The 12,873-nt window shown below is 32.3% G+C and overlaps 1 protein-coding gene across 1 annotated transcript in view; it reads left to right on the top strand.

Moving 5' to 3' along the window:
* The window catches only part of LOC145263878 (GATOR2 complex protein WDR24-like), a 64,056-nt gene that overhangs the window by 19,846 nt on the left and 31,337 nt on the right, over positions 1-12,873 (top strand). Inside the window, exons 8-9 of the mRNA XM_080120959.1 lie at positions 9,100-9,298; positions 11,638-11,868. Coding sequence (XP_079977085.1) covers positions 9,100-9,298; positions 11,638-11,868 — 430 coding nt within the window. The remainder of the gene's footprint in view (positions 1-9,099; positions 9,299-11,637; positions 11,869-12,873) is intronic.

Raw genomic sequence — 12,873 nt, 5'->3', positions numbered from 1 at the left:
CATTAAAAAAAAACGCTCATAACTTTGAAATTAATATTCTAGAAGTGGACATTTTAAGATATATATATAAGAAGAATTACAATTAGGATAATCCCAAATAGCAAACTTAAAGTATATTATAAATATTAAAGACTTAATATTTATAAAGTAATCCTAACTAGATGTAAAAGCTCAATAAAACCAAATAGGAAATAGAGCTTATCATAAGAACTGTTATGTTTGACGTTCATCTTCGTCGCCAACTGTTATGTTTGCAGGTTGAACCAAATAACGTATAAGGCAATACAAATGAAGACTCAACAAACAAAGGTAGATCAATAAGAAGTGTATTAGGAAAAGTATATTTACGGTATATTTACATAATGGTTGTCAGGTAAGAGAGTCTTGGCTGGAGAACATATCTGCTCTCGGCTCGACCTTCAGTGGCTTCTGGTTAACACACACTCAGACTAACCGAGTCTTGCTATTTATGTGTAATATTATCCACATATGTAAATGAGTGGGTGCCACCACAACAAGAACAAAGAATTAATAAAACATGTTCAAAAAACTTTTAGAAGAGTTAAAAACATATTTAATTTTCAAAAAGGAAACACAAAATGAATGGATTATCCTTAATCTGCAGAGTTTCGAATGCAATACTTTCCTTCTCATCAGAGAGTAGGAATTAGAAAAATACGGGATCGGATTTTGCTTGCAAAGTATTTAGTGAAACTACAAGTAAGCCATAGAGCTTACTTGGTAAAAAATAGTGAAGCAGAGGGAATGGGGAAAAAGAAAAATGATTTTACGTGAATGGATGGTGGAGTGAAGAGTAGAATATCCAATAATGGTAATATATATACATATATATATATACATATATATATATACATATATATATATACATATATATATATACATATATATATATATACATATATATATATATATACATATATATACATATATATGTATATATATACATATATATCTATATATATACATATATATATATACATATATATATATATACATATATATGTATATATATACATATATATCTATATATATACATATATATATATATACATATATATATATATACATATATATATATATATACATATATATGTATATATATATATACATATATATGTATATATATATATACATATATATGTATATATATATATATACATATATATGTATATATATATATATATATACATACATATATATATATATACATATATATATATATATATATATATATTTATTGTGACATACACTGCGTATCAAATTATTAACGAGTTTACATTTTTTAAAATATTTAAGGAACGAGTGAATAAAAATCCATGAAACTTTGAGAAAGTGTTTACAATACTATTCAGCTGCTCCAGTCAGAAAATGAAAGTATTTAAAGCAGTATTAGCGAAACTATGGCAGAAGATAGGAATATTTGTTGATTTCAGTGTGTCAAGTTATTAACGAGGTTGAGAAAAAGAATATAATATACCCATAACTTGTTTATTGAAATAATTTTCAAACATTAAATGAACTAGAAAAAATGCTTAGAACACAATAACTACGTAGCAATTTCTACATTGACATAATTAGTAGGGGATATGCGATCCTTTTTTATGAATTACTTGTAAAAGACGTTGGTCCACAGAATTAGTCAAATTTGTGATTTCGTCAACAGTTATTCCTCGCGATACTTCTTGGAGAGCATCCCACAACTCATCTTTTCTCTTAAATTAGGGTCCACTTGCATAGAGGTGTCGCTTCATGATACTCCAAAGGTTGTCAATTGAGTTAAAATCTGGTGAATTCGCAGGCCACCCCATCTTCCGTAGCCCAAAGAACCCCAATTGCAAATACACTTTGCTTTTGTTTGCTGCATGCGATGGAGCATTATCATGCATAAAAATAATGAACATCTTCTGAACATCAACCTTTTCTCCCTCAGAAAAGTTATGTAAGCATTTGACGTCATTTTTACGCCTTCTGAGACTCTCCATTGGCCAACTAAAGTACCTCTGATAATCCCAGCCCAAATCATAATCCCACCACCACCTTGTTGGTACCTTAAACGATGATGACGATGTCGTCCATCTAGGACCTATCCTTTGCTCCAGCCATCTGGGCCACCAAGAGTGACACGCACTTCATCCGTGAACAAAATTTAGGAAAAATCTGTTTTCATGTTGTCCTCTGCCCATTTCAATCAGTTTTATATGTGATGTTGCTTTAATGAAGGCTCTGTCACAGACTTAACAGACTTTGCCACTTCTTTCAGAAGTACTTTTTGAGACATTCTTCAATCCGGCTTATTCAAAGATTTCTCGACTTGTCTGCCCAGGGTTCTTAACAACTTCATGCTTAATTTGGAGTAAAGAATGGCGTGAAACAACTCTAGATTTACCTTTATCAGCTCTTTTATGTACCTTTGTAGGGTCCTTGACAAAGTTCTTACCAGTTGGATGGTACCTTCCTATTTTCGATATTTTGAGGATTGTTTTACCTGGTCTGTAATAGTACTCTTTTCAGAACTTAGCTGGTCTGTAATAGTACTCTTTTCAGAACTACTCAAACCACCTTTACGACCCATTTTATTGACGAAACAAACTGCCTTGTTAATAATTTGACACACCTCAAATACTGTAGATTCAGCAATTACATTGTGCGGAACAGTACAAAAATTTCACAGTACGCGCAGCTCAGCATTGCCAACATTTCCAAAGCTTTTGATACGAAACTACCGGCAAGTTTCTGAAACTAGAAAAAAAATGTTATCTCGTTAATAATTTGACACGCAGCATAATCTTTAAATTGGATTATGTATTTAAAGAAAATTTCAAAATTTAGTTTTAAGCTAACGAAAAGTGTATCTTTTTTTTTTTTGTTGTTTGATTGTGGCCAAGGCAAAAATGAAAATGAGAGAAAGAGAGGTGAAAAAGACGTTCAGCGAGTGAATCAGTTAGTTACTAATCGAACAAAGAAAGAAAGAAAAGAATAAGGAAAGTACTGAGAAGGAGAGAGAGGAAAAGAGACAAAGCGAAAGAAAGAAGGTAATGCCGACCATTAAAAGTACAAGGAAATGGCAAACTTTACGAATGTATTTTTTAAACTGCCCAAAACGAAAGGAAACGAAAGCATCTGGAAAGGAGGGGACAACGTCGAAAAAAATCCCATATCAACATCGAAAGGAGGTGATGTCGGCAGCGATAAACGGCAAACTTTACAAATATATATTCGAATCATAGACTAACGAAGAGATGGACATTGAAGACATTTATTTTAACCAACCACTTGAAACAAAAAAAAAAAGGAAAATAAAAAATAAAACTGTAAGTCCCATCTCTCTGTATACCTCTCTCTTGTATATTAAGCTGGTGAGTTCATTTTGCCATTATTTTGTTTGGACTGATATATATATATATTTTTTTTTTGTATGGATATATTTCTCGTCGGCATTTTCAGATAGTAGATTAAGATACCCCTTCCACACTCTCGTAATTTGTTTTTTTTTTATTTTTGCTTAATCTCCCTGCCCCCTACCATAGTTTAATTTTTATAATAAAGTTAACTTTGAAATTTTATCATTGGTGTTTCTGTTTCGTTACCTTCGTGCATTGTTCGTTTGTCTATTGTACATTTTCCGGGTTTTGAAAGAGTCTCCCCATTCTTTCTGTTTCAGCAAGATGTATCGAACCCAGAGGGCACTTTGTTTCATTGTTCATTTCTGTTTCATAAATGTCTGTTTTATTATTATTTTTTGTTGGCATTCGTAATAAAATTCATAATATATATATATATATATATATATATATATATATATATATATATATATATATATATATATATAAAGAACAAGTAGTTAATAAAACATGTTAAAAAACACTTTGAAAAAGAGTTAAAAACATATTTAATTTTAAAAAGAAAACACTAAATAAATGGATAGTCCTTAATCTGTGGAGTTTCAAAGAAATACTTTCCTTCTGATCAGAGGGTAGGATTTAGCAAAATACGGGATCGGATTTTGCTTGCAAAAGTATTTGATGAAACTACAAGTAAGTAATAGATCTTACTTGATAATAAAAAGTGAAGCAGAGGGAATACGGTGAGTAAAAAAGTGATTTCACGTGAATGGATAGTCTGGTGATAATATTTATAATTTACTTTAGTTTTGCCATCTTGGATCATTTTGGTAAACTTAACTGTAATTCTTATTTTATATATATATATATATATATATATATATTAGACTACTCGTGACCTGTTGAGTCAGTATGTTATATTAGCTATGGAATTCATGCATGAGCGTGATACTTGTGACGTAAAGAAAATAGTTTTTTTTTGACATAACGGAAACATTTCTATGAAAGTATATTAAAATGAAAAAAGAATATAGATAGATTTCTATGAGTCGTTCTGTTTATTATAATTGATTATTTTTGAAAAAAAAAAAAAAAAAGCTACAGTTACTGAATTATAAGTGGTTGGCCATACTTATAGGTAAATGTGTACTGAACAGATACCATAATACTTATTATAATTAAGTTTAAATTTTGATATATCTGCTTTTTTTTTACATCGTTCATTTCTGTATTATGTTTAAGTTATTTTAAACCCCACTCTTCCCATGTTAAATAATATTTTCGAAATAATAACGTTAATATTTCAGTGCGCAGGTTAAAATCTGCAAATGAAGTGATTTGTGTTTATTTGTTTACATTGTTATGCGTTAATGTTTCTGCGCGCATGCGCAACCGGATTTCGTAAACCGGAAAGTAGGTTACATACATCGTTACAAGGTCATTTGTGTTTAATAATTATATAGATATAGGTTTTTTTCTTTTTTTTACGTACCATGACGATGGTAATGCTTGGAACGTTCTCCTTCAAATGTTGGTGGAGAGTCATGTTTAAATGTCCGATATAGTAGAAAACGCCAGTCGATATTCAAATGTGACACTTCACCAAATCTTAGGGAAAACGTGCCAAGCATTACCATCGCCATTGTACTTAATAAAAAACAACCCTAAATTTCTTGAAGATTCTATTATGAATCAAAATATCAGATTTAATTTTAATAAGTAAATATCTATTGAAAGAGATTCCACACTTGTTTGGCTTTAAACCGTAATTTTTTTAAATTCTAAATATATATATATATATATATTATTACGAATGCCAACAAAAAATAATAATAAAACAGACATTTATGGCGATGGTAATGCTTGGAACGTTTTCCTTCAGATGTTGGTGAAGTGTCATGTTTATTATGTTCGATAAAGTAGAAAACGCTGGTCGTGCGTGTTTGTGTTAAGTCTGCTGTTTATAGTAAGCACTGTTAATAGAGAATGCAAAAATCAAACAACCTTTATTTCCTGATGAAGATTCTGTTATGAATCGAAATATCGATTTTAATTTTAATAAATATGTTTATTTATTGAAAGAGATTCTACACTTGTTTGGCTTTAAACCATTAAAATTTAGAATTTTTGCATTTTATATCAACAAAGCTTACTATAAACAGTGGACTTTCTATTACTTATATATACATATACGGCACAACCACGTTGACACACTGGTTCTCACCAGATCACTGAAATTAAGCAACGTTGAGCCTGGCTAGTACCAGATGTATGTACCGTGCCGAGTCATAGAAATTTCCAGGTTTGTATCTGGAGACGCATTAATTGAACCTACAACTACATTCTCTGTATTCTGGTGTTTTATCACTGGGCTTCAAAGTCTTGCTTGAATTATGTATGTTTTTTTTAATTTAAATATTAAGTTGATTTTGTTGCTGTTGATAAAGCAACAAAATTGATATGTTATCAAAGAGTAAATCTTTAAAAAAAACTTATCAAGATAAGAAAAGCTCAACACTATTAAGGGGAGCAAGCGATATGTGCTATGAAATAATGGGCCAATAAAAATTAAAGAAGGGCCAATAATAAAATACGAAAGGAAAAAATAGGGAAGATCGAAGAGAAAGGAGGAGAGGAGACAGTAACAGCAAACAGGGGATACAGAAATAAGTATATAAACAGATAAAAACAGTTGATTGAAATTGTCGGACTGATTTCCTCATCTTGGTTGTTATAATCACAACATTTCGGCCGTTTTTCCCTCCGGTCTTCATCAGGTGTTTTGTATCGATCTGGGGAACCGTTTGTTAGGTGTCTCGAACCCAACCCTTTATTATTATTACGGGGGTACCGTGTTCGGACTCCAGCTAGGCTCTGGAACATAGTTGCTGATTCTCTGTTTTTTGAATGTTACTTTTCACTGCCTTCATTCAAGATTGAACTCAGCACCTTTGGGTAACTGTAAACTTTGATACGACGTCTAAGACCACTCGGCCATACCAGATAAAAGCAGGTTAAAATAAAACAATCTGAAAGTGGAGAAAAATGGGATTAGGAAAATGTTAAAAAATAAAATAAAAAAATAATATAAAATAAAATGAAGTTTTTAGTTTAGGTTACCAGTGGGTAATGGCCTATAATTTTTTTTTTTTTTGTACTATTACCTACATACATATACTACTCTTCCGATTTACCCTTATACGTTGTATCTACTTTTAATTATTATTTTCTAATTTTTCTAATCCCATTTTCTTCACCTTCAGATAGGTTTATTTTTAATATATCCATATTTCCTATCTGTTTCCATATCCTGCCTTGCTTTCTCAACTTTCTTTTCCCTATTTTTTCCTTTTATCTTTTATTATTGACCCTTTAATGATCCCAATTATTTCATAGTGGCCAATATTTTTAAATATTACCTACATACATATACTACTCTTCCGATTTACCCTTATATGTTGTATCTACTTTTAATTATTATTTACTATTTTATCCTATTCCTTCATTCTCATTTCATTTCTAAATGTCATTTAGCCAGTTTTCTTTTATATATGCATTTTATATAAATCTGGCCTTTCTCCTTTTCTAATTCAGTTCACAGTAATCGATGTTTTTTATCAAGTATTAAATATATGTTGGCGGCAAGATATTTTTTTATTCAAAACATATTTAGAAGAGTATGTGTTGACAAAATATATTACGACTGGATTCGTAGTTAATATCATAAACCATATTAACTATAAATTCAGTTATAATATATTAAAATATTTACGTACGTAATTAGCCATAAACAAGTGGGAATGAGGAAAAAAATTGTAAATTTTAATACGACTGTTTAAATATTGTACATACATCTAATTGGATATACATAAAACACGTGACCATGTCTCCCTCAACGAACGTTTTCTATAAATAGTAAAACCTTTTAACTCCAACTCAGAAAGAACTTTTTCTTTTTTTTTTTTTTTTTTACAGGGCGGGGGGTCATCACCACTTATCAAGGCTCAGAGGCCACTCGAGGATAAGGGTTAATGGTTATACATTAGTCATTGTGATTTTAGCATAGTAAACATTAGTGGGAATTTTATAACTTGGATTACTTAGGGGGATGGTTCAGTAAGAACTTGTTCACATTGGACTTGAAGACAATCAGATTGTAGTCAGCTGTGTTTTTCATGAAAGTCTGGCGAGGAGGGACCATAGATTGAAGTTCAGATGAGCACCTGCCATGAAAATAACGGTAAAGCAGGGACAGGCTTGCTCCGTCTCTTCTGTGAGAAAGAGGTTGAAGGGAAGAGAAAAGGGCATCCCCCATTAAGCTACGAAGTCTGTTTTGAACTCTGTCAAGACAGGATAAGCTGCTTCTAGCAGCTGATGAAAAGCATTTAGCTTTGAAATGCCATGGCCTAAGGATGTATTTTTTCTTAATTTTCCACTTAACTTTTTCTTATTGTTCTGATGATATAATGAAGTCATATAACTTTTATTCCTCAGCTTTCATTTAATATTATATGTATTGCAAATTTCATGATGTTAACCATCTTACATTTTATTCCTTTAACTCAGTTGACATTTGCAATTCTTGACAAAATATAGACTTTTGTCATTCATTCATTATATGCTCTGTAATTACATTGAGCTTTTTAAATAAGGATTGGTATATATAAAAAGGAAATATAAGTGAATAAAGAATATTTCCACAGAAAAAAAAAAAAATATATATATATATATATCATTCAAATGTTTTGAATATATGGTTAAGTCGCAGTTTTAGTCATTTAAAACTGCTTTAAAGCTTCACCGCTCACTCATTTTTCGACCAAATTTCAAACAATTATTACAGTTTATAGATCACCTTCTCAGCTATATTATGAAAAATAAATTTCAATTTTCGTTCAAAATCATAAAAAATATGTAAGGAGGTGAGCGACGGTTTTTATGAGTGATTCCATAGCAACCACGTTGCTTCAGCGACTACTGTTGCTACTAATTCACTGCTGTCGCTGAAAGAGAAGTAACAAGTGAAACAGAGAGAATAAGAGAATGAAGGAGATAATTGGGAGGATTTTATTGAAAGCAGACGAGTGCCATACATTATTATTACATATGTGTTTATGGGGCCAAAAAAGTAAGAACAAGTGAATTTATTAGAATTGGAAAAATTATGGATTACAATAGAAAAATGCGAGATATTCTAGTAAAAAATATAAATTTATAACTTAAAATATTGCAGCATTAAGAATTTTTAAAAAAATGCAATTTATAACATTATATAATAAATTCTTTATGCGGCAATATTACTTTTCATGCTCGCATTTTTCTATTGTAATATATATATATATATATATATATATTTATATTTATACATATATATTTGTTCTAGTAGTGTAGAAGGTAACCCAATAGAATGTTTAATTATTGAAGTGCAATATTTATTTATAAAAACAAAAGTATAAACTTAAAACATTTTTGATGGTTTTGTGAGAAAGAGACTCGCCATCAAGGAAACCAATAAGCAGAGTTCACATACTTGATTATCAGTTCAAGTAAGTGAACTTTGCCCTGTTGGTTTTTTCGCAGGGGGATCACTTTTTCACAAAACTGCACATAAAACGATGATGATTTACTGTAAATAACCAAATTTGGTCGTATCCTTGACCAGAAATGTGTATTCTGTCTTAATTTTGAAACTGTGAAATTTGATCTTGTATATTTTTTTCTTTGATCTTGTACGTAGGTGTGGGACTTACCCTCTCGAAAGCTTGTTCATATTGTTCACACGATGGCGTCTGTAGCAAAATGTAAGTGGCGACCTGAACACAAGCACCTCATTGCCAGCAGTTCATTACTTGTCGACTTTGCTGTCAATATCTGGGATATCCGCAGGCCGTACATTCCTTTGGCGGCCTTCAACAAACACAAAGACGTTGCCTCAGGTAAGATAACAAATTGGAACCGAGAAGATGATGGGAATTCTTCTTCTTCTTCTTCAGGTATCAGGTCTGTTATTGCAGACATCGATGATCATGCCTCTCCAGTCCTGACTGCATCTGGTCTTTCTGATGAAATCTATAGTCGTGTTTCAAGTGACCCTGTTCAGTATGTCAGTGAATTTTGTTGTCTTCCTCTACTTTTTTTCCGGCGATTTTTTTTTTTTTTTTTTTTTTTTTTTTCCCCCCTCTTAACATCAAGTTTTTATCCAAGCAGTCCGTTTGCATTAAATGGCCGAAGAATTACTCAATACTGTCGATGGGAATTACAGCACAAGAAAAATTTGAATGTTTTATGTTTTCTTATATGATTTTTCTTCTGTCCTTTTTTTTTTTAATGTCCTTTTAAGCATTGAGTATTATTTTCTATAGCATAGGATGACCCCCCCACCTCACCCCACCCCACAGAAGGTCCTGGATATAACTTTAAAAGACGTCCAGTAGTAAGGCCCCATTTGGAGGCTGTAAGGAATGTGGAGTTTCCCTATAGTTACCGTTGCTCCCAGGTCCACTTTGGACAGAGTGGTAAAACCTGTTATGGCATTTAGTGCTTTAGTGCTACTAAATCAGGCTGTCTGAAGATACTGGCTTCTTGTCCAAAAATGCACCAAAATGATGTTACTGTTACTGTTTTTTTCTTTTCCTTTGTAAAACTCAATCATGTTCTGCAAAATCTAAAATAACAATTTTCTTCTACAAAACAATCAAACCAAATGCCATAAATAAATATTTGCAGATATCAAAAACTTTTCCCCAAAATAACCGTATTTGGCATTAAATAACCTGAAAATCCTTGACAGGCAGTTAAAAACAACCAAACAAAAAAATGTCGCCTGTGGAATGATTAATAAAATTCACAATCCTTTTTGAAATTCAATATTTTGTAAAAATAAACCTCAGTCTATTCCCAACAACAATCTTTATTTTATCGTACATATTCAATGATATATAAATGGCATTTTGTCTCATTAGGAGAAATGATTTTGAATGGATTTCACACTCATCGGATCATAACCTCCCATATATGGAGTTATCTAAAAAAACAATATCAAAACAATCTTCAGACTTTTTATTTTTTATTAGAATCCTTTGAGATGAATAATTTGTGGATTGTTATCAACAAATCCGTAACATATTAATGTGGGGGCTCATCAATCTGTAACAACCATAAAGATATTATTGTGAAGACTACATCTGATCCATAAAAAAACAAGGCCGATAGCAATTTGTCGCGTGCTCTCGTGTAATGAATGAATGCGTGAATGTAGGATTGACATGAAATTCTTAAAGATAAACTAAAATGACCAAAAAATGGGCTGAAATGACTTAAATGGATAAAAAGTAAATGACTTAGAATGACTTTAATGAACTTAACGATGAATTGAATGACCTTAAGAATGACTTGAATGCTTAAAAACAAACTGGAATCCTTCAAAAATGACTTGAATGATCTGGAGAATGACTTGAATGGCTTTGAGACTGACTGGTTGTAAAGAAAGTGGGTGATCATTCTACATTAAATTAATACAGAAAAGTGATCCCCCACTTTATGTCACAATAAGTACAGCATATAGTAAGAACAGATACTACACTTTTTTCTTGCCAAAAGGCCAAGAAAAGCTTAAAAGCTAAGAACAGCATCTGTTAACAATGGACCTTTGATCTTAACCAAAAAGCCCAAGTACAAAAGTGTTACGGACAGACCGACTGACGGACTGACTTATAGAGTCGCTTGTATGCGACTAAAAACAATATATTATTGTGGGTGACTACATCCGATCCATATACCATTCATCATATTATTGACAGTTATTGTTTTACCATGTTTTGACCAACTCATCCTCTGGCCTTCTTCAGGTAAGCATTGTCTGAAGATAGCGGTTTCAGTTGGCCAAAATGTGTTGAAACAACAACAACTATGAAGATGAGGATAACAGTCCGCTAATTAATCTAACGTATAAACATATGTCGGTCACCATCATTCTCAATACATTTTTGCTAGAAATTCAAGGATGCATGTCTGCGTCTGACAAACGTCCATGACAAGGGTTGCTTTCTTAGAATCTTATACCATCAATATCTACAACAGAGAGATGAAACTTTCAGGTCATGAATGCATAAGTTTATTCATCATAATAATGCAATGTGCAATCTTTTCTATTCTTTTTTTTTAAAGTATAGAGAATTTTATTTATTTGTATTTTTCTTTTATGGTTTATTTAAAAAAAAAAATTGTATTTTGTTATTTTATTGTAAAACGGATTTCATATTTCTTTTAATTCCAGGAATTCTCTGGCGTAATGGCCCTAATATTCTTCTCAGTTGTGGTCGAGATGGCTATCTCCATCAGAACATCTTCCAGGAGGCCCAGCGGCCCCTCGAGCAGGTCAATCGGGTTGGCGTCAACATCAGCATGAATGGGGATGTTGCCCAAGCTGTCTGTGAGCGACTGCTCAAACCTTGCCATGATCATATCGTGGAACTCCCCGATGAGCAGCCGGCCCGACATTTTTATAGTAAGTTCTATCAAATAAATTTGCAAATCCCTTTTTTGTATGCATTTACCTCCCTCCTCCTTCATGGTAAATGCTTACTTCTTGGTTTCCGTCTATTATATAAAGGGCAAAATAGACGCGAGCGTTTGTGTATGTCCACGAAAGGCTTTTTGGATGGGAATTCTCGTGTGAGTTCAATTCTTATACTTCCCAGATCGTAATATCTCAGATTCGCAAACGAACATTGTCTCTTTTTTTTGATCGAGTTAAACAAAATACCTACCATGCCGTCGTGTCAGCTGCTTGTTTGTCTTTTTCGTCCTTCTCCCAGGTAGTATCTGTTCTTTAATTGGTCCTTGGTCAATGTAAGGGAAACCCTTCATACTGAGACAATTACTGTTTAGTTGGATACTGCCAGAGTGACCCCTTTTTGGGAGGAGATGGTTTTCCCCAACATTAAAAATGGCCTTGTGTCTAATTTGCTTGTGTGAGGAAACAAATAAATAAAATGACAGAAAGCGGAAAGCTTAACTGGCCTCCGGCCAGATTTAAAAGCAATGTTCATTTTTGTGCATGCGTGGCGACTCCTATGATTCTTAAGTTAATTACCAACTCATGTAATTCACTATCCTCTTTGGCCTAATGGTTAGCGAGGAAAACTAATTACCCTACATCTTCGAGTTCAATCCCACCTCTCTCTCTCTATCTTCAATTTTTTTTTATTTCCTCCTTGTGCCAATATCCTCCACCCGGGTAAAAATGAATGACCAACTCATAAAATTCACTATCCTCTTTTTTCACGTTCTTTTCCGTCTTTGCGTCATGGGTTTGAGCCTGCCTACTACTACTACTACTACTACTTTTTTTTTTCTTTGGTCAACACACACTTCCAAGCACCCGGGCAATGCCAGGCACCCAGGCTAGTAATTAAAATCAAGGATTTTTGTCCAAAATTCAGCCTAATAAAAAAACTAAAAACTAAATTTTTTATGATGGGTATAAAAGTGGTCGATCTATTATAGACGT

The sequence above is a fragment of the Euprymna scolopes genome, chromosome 39 (assembly GCF_053919585.1).
Source record: "Euprymna scolopes isolate OS-2025 chromosome 39, ASM5391958v1, whole genome shotgun sequence".
Lineage (NCBI taxonomy): Eukaryota > Metazoa > Mollusca > Cephalopoda > Sepiida > Sepiolidae > Euprymna > Euprymna scolopes.
Note: the sequence above shows the minus strand (reverse complement) of the source record. Positions and strands in the feature narration are given on the sequence as shown.